This window comes from Lissotriton helveticus, chromosome 12 (assembly GCF_964261635.1).
Source record: "Lissotriton helveticus chromosome 12, aLisHel1.1, whole genome shotgun sequence".
In the NCBI taxonomy this organism is placed as follows: Eukaryota; Metazoa; Chordata; class Amphibia; order Caudata; family Salamandridae; genus Lissotriton; species Lissotriton helveticus.
Window position 1 is genome coordinate 802,160,953 of NC_136073.1, and position 21,954 is coordinate 802,182,906.

At 43.1% G+C, this 21,954-nt stretch overlaps 1 protein-coding gene across 1 annotated transcript in view; it reads right to left on the bottom strand.

Annotated features, from left to right (window-relative positions):
- ARNT (aryl hydrocarbon receptor nuclear translocator) overlaps window positions 1-21,954 on the bottom strand; it is a 222,103-nt gene that overhangs the window by 169,960 nt on the left and 30,189 nt on the right. The window contains exons 2-4 of the mRNA XM_078670040.1: window positions 13,335-13,446; window positions 11,969-12,013; window positions 11,055-11,099 (exon numbers count right to left, since the gene is read on the bottom strand). Coding sequence (XP_078526166.1) covers window positions 11,055-11,099; window positions 11,969-12,013; window positions 13,335-13,446 — 202 coding nt within the window. The remainder of the gene's footprint in view (window positions 1-11,054; window positions 11,100-11,968; window positions 12,014-13,334; window positions 13,447-21,954) is intronic.

The following is a 21,954-nucleotide window of genomic DNA, read 5'->3' on the forward strand; positions in this document are numbered from 1 at the left end:
CTCTGGTAAAGGTTTTGAAATTACTAAAAAGAGTGTGGTGACCGGATTTTAAAAAACTGGACCACTGCATGAACATAGAAATAGAACTACAATTTTACAATGCTCAATAGGCATAGTATGACTTTACAGGATCCACCCACACAGAAATGAGGCGCTTATGGAAATTAAATGCAACTTTACACGCAGTGTCATCTGTCATAAATTGCTCCATGATAATGGAGATTACCAAATCTGCACTAGCACATAAGATCTTTCCTCCTACTGTATTCAGTTGATGCTCTCTAAAAACAGACATTCAAAATCTTTCTTACATTTGCTAGGACAGATGGTGAAAGCATGAGACTGTCCTGGCAAATCTTGAGCGCCTTGTCACCCTATGCGAGGTTGAAGTAAAAAGGAGTAATGAAAGGAAGGAGACTGGATTGTACATCTGGTCTTTGGTAGTAGACTGGGAGACCAGATGTTCCCCAACCACTAAAATCAATTTCTACAGGGCTCACAGTTTCGGTCATTTTTAGGTCGAGCCTGAGCCAGCATGCATGAGCTGCTCTGAGAGGCTTCTTGTGGCTTCTCCGGCTTTCTCCATGTGGGTCTGACTCCTCCCACATATTGTATTGGCCTTTGCGTGTGTCTATCAATAATGAAAGCACACGCAAATGGCCAAAGGCGGGTGCATGTCCCACCTCTACTCCAAAGGTTCACTCCCACAGCGTTTTGCTCTCGGGAACGAGCAGCAGCACGCAGGGTGGCAGCTGCATTCCTGGTGGGTCAGGTTATACGCAACACACCGTGCTTTTGCTTGTTACGGACTGCTTTCTATGAGCGCATCGAATGCGGATGGCTTGCTTTTCGGCAGCGTACAGACCTCTGCAATTAGATCTGATACTTTTCACTTCCAATTTCCTTTCTAGAGTTTTCAATTTATGTTTTAGTGGAGTGTGAGTCTCCTTTTTACAAACGCGCCTATGTGTTTTTTATTTTTTATTTATTACATTGCTCCAGTATTTTTTCCCTTCCGATTTCCTTTTTAGAGTTGTAAAATAGGAACACTTTGGCTCAATACCTTGATTTCTCGGTCACAAAAAGACAAATGCAGATTTGCGTGCACGACAGTGGTGCCATGCCCTCTTGCTGGTGGCAAGGGGGCAGAGTAGACAATCGCCTGGGTTTGCCTTGTTGCACAGCGGGCTCTGAGAAGAAGTGAATACAACTGCCTGCGACCCATGCGAGTCCGGCTGCCCAAGAGAAACACTGCAGCGTGATCATCAAGTTCAAATACTGTCCTAGGCGTGTGGGAGGGCGGGGGTGACTTTGAATGGTAGTCTTCTGTATAAGGCACTCCTCGCCATGACCTTGGGGGAGGTGGGGGTGGCCTCGGTACACTATAGTACAGCAGACGTGCTGACAACCGACCCGACTGCAGCCACCCGCAACAGATGGACGGGCCCAAAGAGGACAACAGACCCCTCTTTCAAACAAAAAGTTTGACTGGAGGGTCTGCGGCCCATTCGCTATCGCCACCCCTCCCACATTCACTAGTTTTGCACTCCGATCGGGGCGCACAATGTATGCATGCACCCTCCTCCCACGATGCAAGCTTTAGAAGGCGGGGTCAAAGGGCGCCAGCTGGGATGCCTGGCGGCAGAGATGGAGAGCAATGCCAGTGCGACCCTTAGCCACAAGAGGAGGGTGTGCCTACCTGTCGGTGCCCTATCACATCTCGCAGCACTAGCCTGCACGTTTTAGTGCAACATTTAATGTAGAAATAAAAAACAGGTGGCACCACTTTAAAATGTGAAAAATGCAACACAAAAGTCATAGTCATAACTGCACCGTAACCAGAATTATTTTCTTTACTACATCAGTGCTTTTCACAAGCGTACTGCCTACTTGTGGACAGTAGTCTACTTATAAGGTCCCAAAGCCGAGACCTATTGGATATGCCAATGCTGGTTAGATCTCCTGTGCTAAGACTAGAAAAAAAGCTCCTTCCTTCCAATCTATGATGTGCTGGTGACCACAGCTACCTAGTGAAGTAGGGTATGTCTCCTTTGACAAAATATACGTTGCCCATTTCTTACGCATTGTATTTTCCGCTGTGAAATATCACTTGTTACTGAAAATAAAGGTAAAGATGTTGGAAGTTAAGGTGGGAAGGAGAATTCCACATTATTTACAAATGGCACTGCAACGGCCTCTGTGAGAGAAAATATAGACGGGAGGGTATTAGGATGGCATGAGTGACCTGGCTAGGCAGTAGCCTGCAAACTGTTTGAGATTAGCGCAGTGCGCACCTTATGCAGAATGCCTGCTCATAATTTTAACTCAAGGGGAGGAGTCAAAATCTGCACCTTTTAAAGTGTGCAAAGCCTATACTCATGTGACTGATATTCTTGTTGCAACAGTACTCATTTTTATCAGAGTGTAAAGCAGCCTCCTCAACTTGATATTGCTATTGTCAGACTGAATTAATTGGACCTACATGCTGTGGGTACACTTTCTGGTGCAAACACGCACAGGTCTACATCACTCTTCTGGCTTGATTCCAGCTACGTAGGCAACCACAAAACAAGAAACACAAATATTCGCTATCACAAATACCCACAGCTCCCAGTATTTGCTCAAGATAACATCCATTCTAGACAGCACAGCTATTCCATGTAGTGGTTTATAACATTGCTACAAACATCGCTTGTACCATGACAAAGAATACATAAACTACCAACGGCGAGAAATAATAGGAAAAGACAAACTATGCTTGCCGGGCAACGGGCATGTTACATGCTCAAGACACGGACAAGCCTCTTGATAATGCCCCCTAAATACCGCTCAGACACTTACAGCACATTACATAACACCAACAATCAGACATGTAATAGTACAAAAATCCTGGAACATTTTCATCCCGAGATGAGTCAGACTCGGGTGTCAATGGAAATCCCAAAAACAGAAGCTACAATCGCCTCTACCACTTCGAAAGCCAAGTGAGCTACGAGGCAGTTTACGCACATACCATGTGCTATACAAATGTCAACAGCATACTACAACAGTGCAAGACATGGTGACAAGGCTCAAGTCCAAAACCAGCAACACCAAAGGTAGCACCATGGAGATAGAGCACTCACAGAATCCCCCTAATACCAACAGATTAATTGACATTACAAGACTTTAGCGAGTTAGTGCAACACAAACATTGATGCATAAGACAGTTACTTTATAAATATACATTTCGGCCTCATTTTGATCAACAGACACAATAAAGAAAACATTTCACCTCAGTAATAGGTAGGCAGTTCTTATTGATTCATATTCACAAAGATTTATGCTACAGCAGCATAAATGTTAGGATGAAAGCACAGTAGCTTAGCGATGGGTGAGATTTATTGCCAGCTCTAGGAATGTGGTTGTTCTAGACATCAGGACTGCGACAGGTCAGAGCATAAAAGTTATTTTGTAAGTCACTAAGCTCTACAATTGTTCATAGTTCCCAAAATAAAAAGCAGATGTCTGAATTAAATTGCCAAGACGAATAAAGGAGCCCAGCAGAGGAATGGAAACATCAGTGCACATGGCAACAAATGAACGTTAAGGAGATATATAAAATACAAGCTCAGTAGAAACCTTGTTGAGAGCCTGCACACATTAAGAGATGGTATGCATGCCGTGAATGTGACTCACTATCCAAATATACCAGGTTTCATCTTAAATAATAAACATTCATTTACCGTCAGTAACTCTAGATAGACTTAACAATACTATAGCGGTCTCAAGGCTGGTACCCAAGAGAGATAAATGTTTGCCATAGTGAACACCTATTTCATGACCTGCAGCCCTACACAATCACACCCTCAAACTTTGATCCTCTGAAACATGCACAAACTGCCTTATAAGAAATTCAACAGAATCCACAGGGACTACATTTTAAGAGCTTAAATATGGAGAGTTCTGCTGTAAACATTCATGGACAGAATCCAGCTCCACTCTGTAAGGAAAGGTCATACTTTCAAAAACATGTTGTGGAAAATATGTCTAACACACCAAATTCCCTGCTGCTGATGGGGTAGAGTCCACATGTGCGCGAGGCACAGACTGTTCTTGGAGAGAGAGAAAAAAAAAAAAAAAAAAAAAAAAAGGAGGCAGGACTGCAGCCCATTTTTTGTGACTTCTATTAGCTACATTAAAATAAAAAGATGTTCATGAACACATGGGAGAGAGGGGATATGGAAAACAGGTTGTTGTGCTATTAGGATGGCTATGTAGTGGAATTACGGATTCCAAGAGGACAAAGTCGTATACTGCATACAACTTTGAAGCGACTTCTCAGATTCCGATCAGAAAACTCTGGTAAAAATTGGCAGAAAACATTGAGTCACACAATGCAATATCTGGCTTTCTCTGGGTAAGCAAGAAGTACCCTTAAAGCAAGAAGTAGGGAGAGGAAAAAAAAGAGTACGTCTCCAGCAGCAGAGTTGGTTGGTTATTAATAACTATGAAGAAAATGAAACCATAACTATCTCTTATGAATTAAAAAATGTTTAGCAACAATATTAATCTAAAGAATATATTTACTTGAACCATCTACATAGGCCAGGATGGCACATTAGCAGATTGTCAGATGATGTACATCACACACATGGGAGATGGACATGTTGAAGAAGAATTTTATTAAAATACAGATTGATTCATGGCACGGTAAGCTGGCTTAAATTAAAGGTTGCATGGAAAACGGAATATGAAGCTGCTTTGTTTAAAGATGCGCGACGAATTTCTAGGTCAGCATCTGATGTTTAGATCAAAGAAAGGGCGGGTTTGTTGAGTAAACATTGGCACTATTTACAAAGACAAGGGAGATGGTTACACATGTAAACAATATCGGACATGCACAGGAATGTAATATATGAGATTACAAAAAGTCAAGAATAGGGAGTACTAGCAGTGCGTAGAGCATGTTTCATGTATTTTTAATTAAGACAAGCAAACACCAGTTGATTCATTCTTTTGTATTATAGGCATACCCCCGAAGAAGGGAATTTTCCCGAAATGCATTGGGTAATCAATAAACGTGACATGAGGAAACAACTGGCATTCCTGGACCTTTTTTGAATTGGAAAGAATGGCAAAGAAATGAGTAAAATGAATTGATGAGAAGCAAAAAGTAAAACAGATGAAATATGTTGGAGAAAATAGTGAAAAAATTTAGAGGTTTAATGAATTGATTCATTGAATTCGTTTTTGGCTGTGCAGCTTTAAGGGTACCGAAAGGTGGTGCCCACGTGTTCAGTTTTCAATTGCAGCGCATTGGGACAGAGCGCAAAACAAGCTTGCACGCCTACAAAGGCTAATTGATTGAGTACATAGACGACAAACATTCACACAGAATAAGGGTACTTTTTAAGAGAAGGTGTGCATCCCATTATCCTGAATTTGTATATCACACACACACACACACACACATATAATACATATCATATATTTCCCCCCACTAGAAACCAAAGGATGTACAGTAAATCTTGACATTGGAAATGTTACGACCATATGATTGTTAATCGTGTTTATTAGACAGTGGGAGCCCAGAAATGATGGTTTGACAGACATAAATGAAGGAAAAATATCGTAGAGTAGAGTCTGTGTAGAACAGGAGAGCTGATGCATGAAGTAACATTCACTCTGGTTTCATCATAAAGAAAGAAGATCCTTGACCTTTATAAGGTACTTTGAACCTTTCAAATCGTTCTGCTACCTAAAACTCTTTTACATGTGTCAGGGAAGACAAGTGGTATTCTACTGCAACATTACAATTCTCTTGCAGTAAGTGTATCGGGACACTGCATTGAGGAAGACATCTTCTCCAGTAGGAGATCATATGACTCAATTTGTCTCATAACAGAAGACAGCAATAACAACATAGGTAATTTTAGAATACCAAACAAAGAATACCGTAGGATAGAAGCCACATGCTCATTCAACAGAAAGAAGAAGAAAAATCATTGTTTCCACGGAGTGTGAACAGTGCAAATATTAGCAGTAAATAAACATAGAATACACAAACAGTGTCAGGACACTGTGTCCCTGTGTAAAAGGTACTTAACAATTGGACTACCAACACCACTAATAAAATCACAATACTACCCCCCCCCCCCCAAACTTCTGTATGGAGCTGGAGGCATTTTCCTGTTGGAGCTCTTGATGCCCAAGACATATAATGCAATTCCAAGCCAGAGTTACCCATACCCATACAGCTAGGGTTTCTTGTCCCTATCCACTGAATGGTAATTTATAGAGAGGGTTATGTAACAAAACTATTCTCTCTTGTTTTTTTAACCTTAAGAGTTCAATTAAAATGGTTTTAATCATTGAAAAAGTAGGATGTTATTCCCCACTGCGTGGTGGATACAGCATTACTTGAAGGGATCTGTATTTCACTCTATACTTAGAGTCTAATCTGACATAAGCACATCATTTATTACTTGAGTAAAATGGTGTAACATATATATTTTTTTAAGTTGTGTAAGAAGTGGCTTTTTATGTAGTGTACCAAAATGATACTTCAAACAGGAGAGTCAGGGTGTTAGTAATCACTCTTTAACCCCTAGTATCAGTTGTTGATCAGTACCAAAATGATAAACACTATGTAGAAAGTCTGGACAACCTTTACTGGTTTACAGGGCTTACATTTATAACCCCAAATGCTCTATTTGGCGGTAGTGTGGCTGAGCATCTTAGGCTTATAAGAGGGTAGTGTTAAGCATGTGTTGTACACACAGTTAATAAACGAGACACACACTCAAGATGAAACTTGAGACCAAGTTAGAAAAAGAACGGGTATTTTTCATATGTTTAACACCAAGAACTTTGTAATTGGGCAAGTACTTTGAGTAATCAGTTTTTAGAGTCAAACAAAAATGGCACACAAATGAGCTTTTACGCATAATGCTTTCCTATGGAGAAATAAACATATACTGCATAACGGTACTTGCAGTCTTCTTTCAGGGGTCCTCTTTAAGACCTAAGTTGCTATGGGCTCAAGGTCCCAAGAACCACCGGCAGTTCAGGTTTACTTGCCCTGGAATTTCAAGGTGCACAGGTGCTGGGCGGGTTGGTAGCCTTGCGTGCTAGACCATTGACAAAGAAGGGAGGCCACCTAGAAACAGGCTGCAAAGGAGAACTTGGGTACAAGTCCCAGAGCTCACAATGGGGAGCTCAGTTTGTGAGGGCCTTGGGAGCAGGAAGCACAGTATGTGTTCATTGGCCTGGGCTGGGGGGCTTGGGTGCAGATGGGTTTTGTCAGCTGGCCCTGTCCGAAGGCGCTCACGGCTCTTGGTCAGACCTGCAGAGAGGAAAGAAAACAGACAGCAGGGCCACTTTTGGGGCAGCCTAGTTGGATCCGTGGTCCCTCGGCGGGCAGCGGTTTCTGCACTAGACACACAACAAGCCTTGGTAGCTGCAAATGCTCCGGTGCCCCAGGTATAGGTGTTGAAGGTCCAGGCGCTTCAAAACACGGCGGGGGGACGAAGGTCCAGGCGCTTCAAAACACGGCGGGGGGACGGATCTGACCTCCTGAAGCACTGTGAACTCTTCCTGGGTGGCTGCTGCTCCAGTGGACAGCAGATCGGTACACCGGACATCGTGGTTAGCAGTGCCTGCAGGCAAGTGGCTCCTCCACTTCAAAGGAGATGCTGGCTGGTTGCCAAAGTGTAGGCAGCCCTCATGGGTTTTTGGAGGAGGCATAGCTGCAGGACGAGTCAGGATCTCCACGACTGTCTGGACAGGAGCAGGCAAGGTTTGGCGCCTAAGTGCACAGAGAGTGAAGAGTGGTAGCCAATGGGCTACTTATCCTTGGGGTCACTACACCCCCTATATGACCACTTCCTATGGCGAGTGGGCCTATTCCTGTCCCAGAGTTCCTAAATCCACAAAAATCAAGATGGTGGAACCCTTCTTTCGTGGAGCGCATCAGGCAGCCCACCCTAGGGGCATGACTAGCCTGGTGGTGCAGCAACCCTACTTGCATAGCTAATTTCCCGCCAGTCGTGGTGCCAAATGGACCTAAAGGCAGGCAATGGCATCACCCAGGTCTGGGGGAAGCCAAGGTCGAATATCAAAGGCAGCAGGGGCTATGAAGTCCCTAGCCTGGATATTCTAAATCACTAGCCATCCTGCTCGAGGAGGTGTGAACACCTTCCTCCGGAGCAGGCATTGTTTCTGGCCTCAGAGAGCATGGGCTCTCACCTTCAAGGGGTCAGAAACAGGTCTGTGGTGTCAAGCTGGATGATACCAGTCAGGCAGCAAACTAAGAGGCTGGTAGGTTTTCAGGGGGCACTTCTAAGGTTCCCTATAGGTACATGTTTTGATGAATCCACTACTGGCATCAGTATGAATTTATTAAGACCAAAGGTTTGATACCAAACACCATAGATTTAAGTAAAGCTATCCTGGAGCTGGAGAACTTGTAATGACTAATGCCCAGTACATATACTCTCTGCGCACTTTGGCGCCAAACCTTGCCTGCTCCCGTCCAGACAATCGCAGAGATCCTGACTCGTACTGCAGTTATGACTCCTCCAAAAACCTCTGAGGGCTGCCAGCACTTAAGATGGCTTCCCTGTTCACTTGTACCATCTAGTAATAGAATTAGACAGCACAGGGGCATAGCTGTGCATGCAAGATATGTCCTCAAATGGGATATAATGCACCATACCATAGGGCTATAAGGCCTGCTGTACTCACAGAGGCGATAAATAAGACGCACACACACAAAGAATAGATCCGTGATCACTTGTATTTTTTTTTATGCATTTTGATACCAAGAAGTACTTTTAAAAATATTGATTTTCACAGGTAACTAAAAGGTTCGCTTAAATGAATCTTTAAGCGTAATGCTTTCCTAGGGAGAAAAAGACAAACGGCATACAGGTACTTGCAGTAGGTTTCCGGGGTCCCCTTCAAGACTTAAGGTTGTAGAGGGATATGGTCCAAAGTACTACCAGCAGTTTGAGTTTACCTGTGCTATGGCATCCGGGTGCTGGTCGGGCTGGTAGCCTTACATGCTAAACCAAAGGGGGGGGGGGGGGGTACCTAATAACAGGCCGCAGAGAGGGACATGGGAACAAGTCCAGGAGCTCGGGTACAGAGGTATTAGGCAGACTGGGCTGGTGCGTTGCAGGTCCTTGTGGCTGTTGGTTTCGTTGGTTGAGGGTGCAAAAATCAGGCCAACTGGCTACCTCTGGAGGTGGCTCTCTGCAGAGCGGACATACCTCAACAGTTGCTCGGTCTCTGTGTCATTGGAGTTCGGATTGGACTCAAACAGGTTCTGGTTGCTGCAAGAGGTCCAATACCCGGGGTATTGGTGCTGTGCGCCTACGGTGGTTCCTGGAGTCTTCTCACTTGGTAGGGACCTGACCTTCTGGAGAATGGTGACCTCTTCCCGAGCGACTGCCGCATCGGTGCAACCGGGGAGCGGCAACACAGTAAACCAGACTCTGCTGTTTTGGTGCCTGCGGACTTCAGGGGGTAGCTCCTCCACTCCAAGGGAGACTGCTTGCAATTTGTGAAGGGCTGGCAGTCTACTGGTTTTTTGGCAGGGCCTCAGCTGCAGGACGAGTCGGTTTCTTCACGTATGTCAAGACTGGTGTAGGCAAGCAGGGTTTGGAGCTAAAAAGTCCACAGTCTCTCCAGCTCTCGTCTTCATGGCTCTGCTTTGTCCTCTTCTTCTGAGGACATCAAATCTGAGTTCCTGGCATCAGGGGTGCCACCTTAATACTCAATTTATGGGCAATAAGGGGAGGGGACAGGTAGTGGCCCATGGACTATTTACCTTTAGGGTGACTAATTCCTCTATATTGACCCCTTCCTGTGGGAAGTGGGCATAACCCTGACCCGGTGAAACTAATTCCACAAAAAACCAAGATGGCAGAATTCTACTTTTTTTGGTCATATCAGGTAACCCGCCTTAGTGGTGGAACTGGCCCGATAGTGAACACTCCAGACTAGCTCATTTTCCCCCTTGTCCTGGTGCAAAATGGGCCCTGACTGGGGGAAGTCAGGGTCACATAAAGGCGACAGAGGTCTTTGAAGCTTCCTTCCTTGAAATGCTGATTTTTTTGCCATCCTGCTTAGAGGGAGTGACCACACCTTCTGCCGGAGCAGGTATCGTTTCTGCCCTCCTAGACCGTGGGCTCTCAACTGCAGGGGTCTGCACCAGTCCGCAGGTACACTAGATGTTGCTAGGTTTTCAGTGGGCACCTCTAAGGTACCCTCTACGTGAATGTAATAATAAATCTATCACTGGAATCAGTGTGGGTTTATTAATAGAGATATTTGATACCAAACATCTTTGGTTTTAGTGAAGCTATCATGTAGCTGGGGAACTCTTATTCGCCAGTGCCCAGTCCATATACTCAAGATGGCCTCCCTGTTCACTGGCAATATCCAAGAATCGAATTTTAAATCACAGAACAGCCTCAAGCACCATGTAGGTAAAAATAATGTCTCACAAGCTAGCAAAAAAGTGCCCATTCACGTGAAATCTAAAAAGGACTTTCAGAACCTAGCCAGTAGATGGCAGAATAATGGTCGGCATGTGAATCTTGAAAAGTTTCACATTGCAAAAACCCTCTTTCTACTTGCTTTTATGTTAGCCTTTTGGGGAAAAAAGAAGACATATTTTGCTAACATTTACTGTGGCAATTTCTTAGTTTTGTAGTGAACTTTGTAAGTAGGTTTCATTTTTCTTTTTTAAACTTCGAATAAGTTACAGGAATATATTAGCATGTTCAGTAGGAACATAAACAAATCATACCATAGGCCTTTGAAATAAGACTACTTGAATAATATCTATGTGAAGCCCCACAAGAGATCTCAAATTATAGAATATTTAAGACCCACAAAAGACCTCACACTACAGAACACTTGCCATTAACGTGAGCGGGGTGCAGAGGTGAGGCGATGAAGATTGGAATGCAATTTGTCTTGTAGGCTGTGGATGAAGATGCTTTAGTTGTGCTCACCATGACCAGCACGCATTTGGGAGAAATAGCAAAGTCAACAAATATTACCTGGCAAATCGTTCCTTATCATTTGGGAGCGAATCATCATCGCACCTGGAAAGAGATATTGGCAACGATTATTCACTAAAATGCACAGAACAAAGGACAACTCTGAATACTAATTCCTCGAGCCGGAGTAGGGCACATACACATGCATATATTAAATATATATATTTGCACATAGAATTTGCACGAAAGCTCTTCTTGAGAAGGAGAAAATTAGGTTGCTGTTCTCACATGCTAATTATTTCTAGGTTCAACTGAATAGCCATCAGGACAAAGAACAAGACTCAGCCAGTCACCCGAGGCAACTGTCCCTAGACACTAAGGAGTCTAGCAAACAAAGAGTAAAGCATTCGGGTAGATCCTTTTTACAAATATAAATGTGACAATTACAAAATCAATTTAAATGGCTTGAGGTATTTTGTTCCGCAGACAGGTCCATATTGATGAAAAGATGAGAGCAAAAAAATATGGTCATCCAAGCACAGTCACATTCCCAGAGGAACCGTTTGAAAATTGATTTGGCTAGTAAAAGTGGAAAGACCCACCACAGAGTACTGAATGTAGAAGGAGAAAAAAAGCACCATTGACTGATATGGACTATTAATCGATTTGAACCCTCGTTCACCTTACATTCTTTAAGGCAAGACATTAAGTAAAGAGGAGCAGTTTTAAATAAAATGTTGTGTTCGATTTTGTAGAATGTAAAGTACCTTAAAAGCAATAGAGAACATGGAAAACTGTACCATCCACATGCTCCAAGTGAATCTAAAAATACTTTATGTCGGGTCCTCTGTATGACTCATGATACCCTGCAGACCTCCATAAGTGCATCAAGACTGGCTCAGGACATTCAGTACAGATGTGCACAAATCCATAAAACAGCTTGTACTTTGGGTTCAGATAAATTAACCACTTACCGGAGGAATTTACTGTTATCATCGTCGTCATCATCAAAATCGAGACTGCAAAATAAACGAGAACAAACATTAATAAAAACCTTTCTGCTCTCGGGACAAGCAGCTTGCAATGTGCCCGCGACCCCTGACAAGGAATGTCAATTATCTGACGTCATGAACAACCACCCACCAAACCCATGCCCAAAATGAATCCCTGCTCCTTTCCATGACATTGTCGTAGGCGGTTGCACATGAATATTGCGCTCTAATTTCTAAACAAGAAAAATCTACTCCCTACACACAACTTCAATTTTCTGTCCACTGGCATGAGAAACCCAACATGCAGGAAACTTGCAGAAGATGCAACTGCCTCCAGACAAAGCTACCTGTTACCACATCCTTCCAAAAGCTCCCCCCGACCCCTTGCACATCATGAGAGCAATGTGCACCAGTCTGGCATGTAAGAATTCAACTACCTGTGTGTTAACTGACTCCCCAGCTCGTCATACACAAATCCTGGCAGCAGAACAACTAATGCTTTGCAGAAGAACAGCATCGCCAGAATATTAACAGGTCACCTAACCAGAAGCACAAGTGTCCCCATACCTTTATTTGACTATACATAACCATTTCACTCGGTTCTGGAAAGAGGAGATGCTAATTCCACTGAGCAAATCCTGAGCAGCTGGAATAAACTATATTTGGTGCAAACATTCTGTGCCTCATTAATAGGTCCTAATCTAGCCACCCCAGTGTGTTATAAACCCTTAAGCGGTAGTTGAATCTGAATTGCCTACAAGGGTTCCTTTTGAAGGACACCTAGCAGGCACGAACAGAAAAACGTACACCTTGAAAATGAGGTGCTCATGCTTCCACAGCCTGCAACAGTCACCAAATGTGCCTGCCGCCAGTACGGTCAGAGAGGGGTTTATCCAAAGAGCTCTAGTGCTGCACTAACAGGTAGTTTGTCACCTTTGCACAGTCAGAAAAAGATCTTTTAGAGAGCATCAGAGCTACACTGTACCTACAGTCCATCTATAATAGGCACCAGCATCACACTGACATTTATGGCATTTTATAGGCGAACTGGCTCCCTACTGTCTGCTAGAATGCATTAAAAGCCTTCAATCCAAAAATTCAGGATGGATTTCTTTACAGAGACGCCAACCAGCACTACTGTCTGAAGAGATGCAAGGCATGTATTAGGAATACGTTGCTTTACACACCTCTGTAAAACCTCTGAGTCAGTCACATGCAATCAGGTGATACCTAAAGGGAGATGTAACTACGCAATGCTCAACAGGATCATCTGGGAAGCCTCAGCCCAACAGGGCCATGTAGGAAACATTTGAAGAAACTTAGCATTGTTCCACCCATTTTCACTCACATAGGGCGTCTTTTGTTCGCTCTTTGGACAAGGGCTCCACCCGCTTGGGTGCTTGACCCATTACTTCCAGAGGCCATGGTGCCACCCAGATTCGGGACGTCTGATGCCATCTCTAAAGTGAAGAGAAACAAAAGAATGGAACATTTTTAAAGTGACACAGAAAATCATATTCACATATAACTGCAATCTTATATAAACACAGTACCGAATAATAGTTATCGAACACCCTTTATGCAAAAGACGTTAGTTTTCAACATGTTTTCCCATATATGTATGTATATATATATATATATATATATATATATATATATATATACACACATACACACACACACAGCAGGAGACCTTAAACAAAATAAAAAAATATAAAATCAAGATAATAAAAATTAAAAAAGCGCCTCAGGCTATGAGGTTATTACTATTACAAGAGGATAGAGAAGTGAGGTCATAGAAGGCAAGGGGCTCGCAGCATTCCTACAGGTCCTGGAGGCAGGCAGTGAATAGTTACTAATACACAGGTCAGGAAATGGCTATATCACAAGACATTAAATGTCACAGAACATGTGTACAGCATTGATGTCAGACATGTACGGTTCAACATTTGAAGAATGAACTGGGAAAACTGAATGGCCATGCACAGTCTTCTTTCACTAGCCTGTTTTCTGGTTTAAACCACCAGCCCAACTGTTTTTGAATTCACTGGAGGAGGTTGACATTTTAACACACATCATGGATACCCCCAAAGTAGATCTCCACCACAATAGTGTGGGTAGTGTCTGTAAAAGTATGTTTGACTGGACGTTAGTGAAAGATGTGTTTGTTTAGGTTGACAGGTGATTTTACCTGCCGACCGACCCTCCTATGTAAAACCAGAGCAGGACCCCACAACAGAGGACACTCCCTAAACTAAAGTGAATGAAACCGGTTTTGGGTGGAGAATTAGAAAGAGAAACTAAGACCCACCCCACCTGCCCATAAAAAGCTAGAATAAAGTGTTAAACATGCCATTGGATGCCCCTGAATAACATAATAGAACAATGGTTTTTATCCTCTCTGCACAACGATGCTGTGGAGAATGGCTCAAATAAAAAAAAAATACTTTCAAGACAGCTTCCCGTGTGTGTATCATTTTGTAGGTACAAAATACAAATACAATGGTCCTAGACCTAATTTTGTTAGAGGATACAAATCACAACCTACAATAATTACTTAAAAAATAATTTCCTGAGCACATACACTGTTGGCTCACAGTAACTGATACAATCGGTCTACTGAAGTGCAACAACCAAATTATTTTGAAAAACAAAGGTTTTATTCCATCATAATTAACGCAACAGTAGATTCCTTACCGCAAGGGACAAAATGACAGAAAGGGAGAGGTTGCTCCAAGGGAACGTGCGGAATGAGAGAGCGCCCTAGTGTTGGAAGGGTGAATAGAAATTCAGATAATGTGATAAAAGGAAATGGTTACAATTGTTCATTGGTCAGACTGATAATGAAATCTCAGTCTCTTTTCAATAGCTTGAAAACACATGCACTCATGATATGCTTAGCACGAAAGAAATCAAGTATTGGTGATACCCATAGGTCTGGATTTAAAGTAATGTTGTATGGCAAATATGATGCCTAACAAGTAGATGGGAAAACTGCAGAGTAATATTGGTGTAGGGTAAAGGTTTGAGTGACAAATGCACTGTCAAGCCAGACCTAAACATTTCTGTATCTTCATGACTGCCCTCCTCCCATAGGTGCTGCTGCCAGAGAAATTATGTAAATTAACTAACTATCCCCCAGAGATCAAAGAAGGGCAGCCACACTTCCAACAGACCACTGCATAAAACACGGTTTGTTCTTGTGGGTGGTTTTACTATGACCCCACCCCGAACTGGACATCTCTTCCGGGTAAAGTTGGGCTTCCTAGTTCACAGTGTTCTTGCTAGCAGCTTCTGATACTTTTCTATTATCAACATATACGTTGAAAGCTTTGACTGTTTGATGGAAAACCGTTCCCATCAACTTTTCTAAATTTGTCATGAGGCTATGGGAGAGATATACTACTCTTCCTACACTGCTTCAACATTCCAGGGCAGTTTTTCTCTCCCCCTCCCCCCATTACATTTTTTAAGACACATTGAAAGGGCTGATTTAACTCGGCAAGACCACCACCTAGATTAGATAATAAAAGATAAAGGGCAGATTTATGATGGAACTCTATCAGCGAAATGATGACTGCTGAAGAGATGTGAATGAAGTTCCAACTCAAGCTGATAGATGGCATAAGCTAACGGAGACAAGCGTTTAGAAGTAAAGACAATGCAAACGAGAGGGTGGATTTAGAAAGAAAAATATAACCTTGTTGTGATTACTAATGTCCCTCTCAGGACACCGTATGCCCTGTGCCCACGTCACCAGCTGTCTCTGGAATGTTGACAGATGACAGCTGGTGGCAGGCTCGACAGGTCTAGCGCTCCGCTCCCCGGAGCGCGTGTGTTGGTGTGACTTAATAAAGCAACGTCATACACCTGAAGGTTGTCGGAGCTTTCTTAACAAAGTTGGCGACGAGTTGGCTAGTCCCACAGGTTCTGGTGTAGATAAGTAGACACCGTAGACCAAATCAGGTACATGTAGAAGATGTTTATTAAGTTTTTTATATATATATATATATATATATATATATATATATATATATATATATATATATATATATATATTTATTTATAAAATAAAAAATTATAATTTATTAAGCCAAAGTCATGGTCAAGATAACAGCCCCATCAGGAGCAGCCTACTAGCCGCTCAGCCCAACCTTAACTGTAACTCTCATGCATCCAACATTCCACACACACAGTAAGATTCCAAAGAGAACACTCACACTGGGCTGAGCAGCTAGATGCAAGAACAACATACAACATGAGGATACCACATTATCCTCTCCCTTTAATAATTAAAAACAAAAGAACAAAAGACTAAGCAAAAGAAAACTATACACAACAAGAATATACAATCTTCCAAGAAATCTGTGACCCAGGGATGAATAAGAAAAAACATCACGAGGGAGGAGCCAAGATGGCGATCGGAACGGTCGCATAAACGCCTCGCTCCTAGATCCCTTCCTCCCCGCCGCCTATCCTGACTTTAATCCTGTTCGGGGAGTTTTGAATTCGATTACCAGGGAAGAGCCTTCACTTACCGTCTGTTTCCGGGGCTCCGGCGTGCAGTGGTTCCTGCGTTCTGCCCTTGTCGTCTTGCCGATCTTCCCGGCCCTGACGTCGGGGCCTCGAGTGCAGTGTCTGCCCGGGAATGTTCGGAGTGCCGGCGGTCCGGGTCCGGTGGTGAGACCCGATGGTGGGAGCCTGAGAGCCGCGAGCCGGAAACATCGGAGCGGAACCACCCCCGATAGTGGGCCGCCCCACATGCCTGATTGCCTGCCGGACTGGAGAGAGAGGCCGCGTTGTCCGGCACCCCTCGGGTGAGGCGCCCGCTCCTGTTGCTTGTCCCGCCTGGGATCCGGTGCGGAGCTCCCCGAGAGTTGTGGGGAGCACGCCCGTTCTTCTGGTGACTCTCCTTTCTCCGCCGGGCGCCGTCCGCCGCGGATCGGCTGTGTCTCCTGTGGCCTCTGGCATTCATGGTGAACTTGGAGGCGGACGAGACAGTGGCGATGTGCGAGGTGCCCAAGATGGCGGATGGCCCCTCGGAGTGTCTTCCTCCTGGAGACAGGGACGTTGCTGCATTTGTTCTCCCCGGCCCTCGATTGCTTTGGGCGGCTCCTACACGGAGTGCTGTCTTCCTTGCCCTGTCTTCTCTGCGGCTCGACCTGTCCTTTAAATGTCGGAACTTGGAGTTGCGGATCTCCGCCATGGTTGCTCCGCCATTTTGTGACGCTGGTTCGTCTCCCCGAGTTGACATCGTTGAGACTCCTTCGGCTGCTGTGCTGGGCTCTCCTGATGGGTGTTCGATTCTAAGGGATCAAGTGGACCCGGTGCCAATGCTGCAGTATTTTCTACATCCTGATTTCTTTGTTTTGTGCTGGACGTCCCAGGTTTTGAACTTGGCCACGTGGATATTTGGTGTGCTTTTGCATTCTGCCTGCTGCCGAGTTTTCCTGGTTGCTTCTTGGTGGCCGGGACGGTGTTCCGCGACGATTCCACTTGCTTTCCCTGTCTGGTATGAGCCCGCTGTGTCATACTGTTTCTTGGCCATGCCGAGGTCTGGCAGTTCTGTTCTTCATAGAAGTGGACAGGGGTGATCGTGTCTGGGTCTCTGCGGGACTTTCGTTTTGTTAATGGCGTCTCCGGACCTCATTGTTTGGACAATTCCTGTCTTCATCCTCTGTGTGGGCTATTCTTGATATCCTTTTTTGACCTCGATTATTGAATGTTTGTTGCGGGTGGGGAGGTGTTGTGTATTTCGATCGCCGGCTCTTCTCCTCGCTCTCCTCTCTCTCCTCCTCTCTTTTTCTCCTTTTTCTTTCTCCGTTATTTCTCCCTTTCTCTTTCTTCTATATTTCGGGTGACTCTGGGGCGACAGGCACGCTGTTTAGTGGGGTAGGCCATAGCCATTACAGTGATGTAGGGTGGGGGGGGGTGTTTGTTATTTTAGCTTGTTTTGTTCTATGGTCCCTTTTGCTTTCTTCCTAGGGGGTGGGCTATGTCCTTTTGTTCTTTTTCCTTCGTTTCGCACGTGTCTGCACTTTCTTCCTTTTTGGGGCGGGTGGGCTGTCTGTGTGGCGTCCTATTCTATTGTTTGTTATGACTTATCCTGTATTTTTGACCCCTCTGGTGGGCGTAGGATGTCTTTGGGCTTTGACCCTACGGTGGTTACCTGATTGCGTGGGGGGATATATCCCTCCTGTTCCCCCCCTCCCCCGTTTATTTTTCTGTATATGCTGCATGACGCTCTGGTAGATATGGCTGCTCCTCCTCTATAAATCATAAAATGAAACCTTTATTATCCTGGCGCTTACTGTGTAGCAACTTTCTTCCACGTCTATCCTGTATTTGCTTTGCCGTACGCATTTATGCTGCTCCTTGTTGACTCTCCTGATTTTGCGGCAGGCCCCTGTGGTTGTAGGCCTGCGCTTGTACTGATACGAGTATTTCAATAAAGGTTTAAAAAAAAAAAAAAAAATCACGAGAGGGAAACAGAAATCCAAATTAATAAAGAAGGGAGAAAGCGAAAATAAATAAATAAACTGACACCATCCTCCTCCTTCAATAATAAACAAATTGAAAATAGAAAGGCATACATTAATGGCTCACAAAAGCACTTAATAATAGTAAACTTGAGGGGACAACAAGACCCCAAACAAATCAAGGAAAAAACAACTAGCATTAGAAGAATGTGGCTAAAATAAAATAAAAACACCACACCTCTAGCAAGGAAACACTGTTGGACTAAAACCCAAAAGTCACAACAAAGGTGGGACAGAACCCCCTCACTAAAATGATAAAATCCCAAGACAGGGATTACAAACTTCATGAGGTAGTGGGACTAATAACCCACAACAAAACGAAAATCGTTAACTAGGGAACATGGGACTCAGAACCCACACCCAAAAGTAGCGTGTGAACAAGGGAAAAATGGGACTTGGAACCCACTCCCATCCCAAAAGATAACACGGGTCATGGGACTTGTAACCCACCCCAATCTCAAAGGATAACACGGGTCATGGGACTTGGAACCCACCCCAATCTCAAATGATAACACGGGTCATGGGACTTGGAACCCACACCCATCCCAAAGGATAATTACTGTAAAAATGGGGTGATGGGACTTAAAACCCTCCCCCAACTTAAGAAAAGGAAAACCAAGTTCACAATAAGGAAATGGGACTATAAACCCAACCCTATGTTAACCACAACTTTAAATTTAACATATTAAAGAAAAGCGAGCAAACAGTAGAAAACATAAACAGTGTGCAAAAATTTAAATACGAGTTAAATAAAACGTTACACTGTAAAAATATTTCTTCAAATAATGTACGAAAACAATCTCTATAGCCCTTATGGTTTGTTAGAGCTTAAAAACATTTCACTGTAAATATTTCCTAAAATATTAAACAAAAAAACATACACAAAGAGCCCTATTGCTTAGTTCTAGTTTAAAATGACAAAATGACAGGTGTGTCTGTCACCGGAATGAGGCAGACAGGCAAGTAAATTAATGTCATTCACATGTAAAGGCAGTTGTTACTGGTGGTAAGAATAGAATAATTTTCCTCAGATGCACCAAATAGAAGAAAATACTCTCACAACAAAAAAATCGGCAGTCACTTACATGTAATGGTTGACTTCAATAAACAATGCGAGAAAAGGTTTCCTTACTGCCATATTACCACAAAACAGCAAACACGCTGTGAAAATAATTTCCATGCGCTGTTAAAATATCCAAAGCATGGTTCAAATACACCACGAAACTACGAGCTGCCACAACGTTTTTTTTTCTCAACACTTTTCCTCTAGATTCTCTCGGCAAAATCATCGTCAGTTTCTACTAGCTGCAGTCCTATTTCAGTGTCATTGCTCCAAAGATGACTCATTGCTGCTTCACTGAATCACTAAGAACATTCCACGACGTCATCATACGATAGTTGCTGTGGCCAGAAGAAGATCTCTGTGACAGATACAACGTAGGGCCAGGGACCAACCGTCACCACCCAGCTTCACATAGCATGTTTCCACAAACGGCAGTTGGAACCTCGCGCTCACTTCACGATAGAAAAGGTACTTTTTAAACGCTTTTCTTTTAGATAAAAGTACTTTATACACTCCTTTTCAACATCGCAATTTGCATTTCAGTATTTCACAGGGAATTCGAAGTAAATCTCGAACTTGCCTTCAAATACACACAGTGGTTCAAATATTAAAAGGTTTCTCCAATCATGTTCCGTGTAATTTGTTTTCAAAATTGAGAAACATGAAAATGAATTGCCAGCGCTGTGCTCTAATCTTTCTCTCCACGGGGTCAGAAGCAGTAGAGCACGATTTGGTTAAGCTTCGAACATTCATAGCTTGACTTGACATTTAAAGTCTTTGAAACGGAAAACTGTCTCTCACTAATGCACAAATAAATCTTTTTCTGATGGTTAATGACACAAAAAGTCATAGAATGTAATTCTTTTCCTTATGAGAATAAATACATCTTGTTTTAAGGTTGGCTCTCATGGAGGCTTAGAAAAAAAAATATTTTTTCTGTTTCATATGTGGTTTAAAAATTACATTTTCTTTTTAAAATGCCAAGACAAGTCTCACCTGCACGGGGGCTGTCCGCTGTGATGGACACTGATGGGGCAAGCAGGTCGTTAATGGTCTGGTAACATGTCAACGATCTTTTCCTTATGTTGCAAACCACATAACGCGTTTCTTCTTCATTTTTCTTCATCTTGTTACGTTTTCAGTTACTGGTATCTCTTCCAAAAATATGCTTACTTGTTTGACAAATTAAAATTAGCTTACTTGTTAGACTTCAGATGCACTTTATCCTTTAAAGTTGTAGGTTCGTTGATTCATCGTCGCCAAAATGTAGTGGGCTGGTCCCACAGGTTCTGGTGTAGATAAGTAGACACCGTAGACCAAATCAGGTACATGTAGAAGATGTTTATTAAGCCAAAGTCAAGGTCAAGATACCAGCCCCATCAGGAGCAGCCTACTAGCCGCTCAGCCCATCCTTAACTGCAACTCTCATGCATCCAACATTCCACACACACAGTAAGATTCCAAAGAGAACACTCACACTGGGCTGAGCAGCTAGATGCAAGAACAACATAAGGATACCACAAGGCTGCAAGTCAGTTCTACGTCACATGACATTTATGACTATTGGCCCTAATTCTGGTGACATTATTTCTCTTTTGTTTATTGTGTTATATCAGAATCAGAAAGGTTCCTAATTAAAACAAAAGTTATTAAACGGTAAATGGAAGAAAAAAATACTTTCAGGAGAAGAGGACTGTCGGCCTCATAAGTAGTGTTTATCTCCCTAGAAATATCTTACAGCAAAAAAACTCTGAAACTGCTGCACTAAAGTGCATCCGAATTATGAAGTCACTTAGCAACTTTTGCTGCTTTCTGGGTTGCATTAAGGCATATTACGTCACTGTCCAGGGTTCTCCTATATGCGTATCCAGAAGATGAACACGACCAGGGGGACAAATGGTAATCTGTTTTATAACTGACTAATAATTGATAATGATAATGTTCATGAACATCGAACACACTAAACTACTTTTTTTTTTTACATTTATATTAGCTATTTATCCCATTTTTTGCAAGACAAGCAGAGCAGATAGCAGCATATATGACACAGGAAAGGTAGCATATTTTCATACATTGGTGTATAAATATATACAAGATATAAAGAAAAGAAGATACATAAAAAAAGAAACAATTCTGTACTTTACACTTTGATCCAGTCCATTACAGGTGCCCAAATCTTCATTCCCATTATCCTCGGCCCTTGGTTCAATATATAGCCAATTCCAAATTATACATGGCAAGTAACCCCGCTCGCCAAGTCTCAAAAGAGAGGGGAGCATTACTAATCCACTCACGCGTAATACAAGACCGTGTTAGCGCCATAAGATGAACAGAAAATGTTTCCTATCTTCGGAAAGTATATCTGC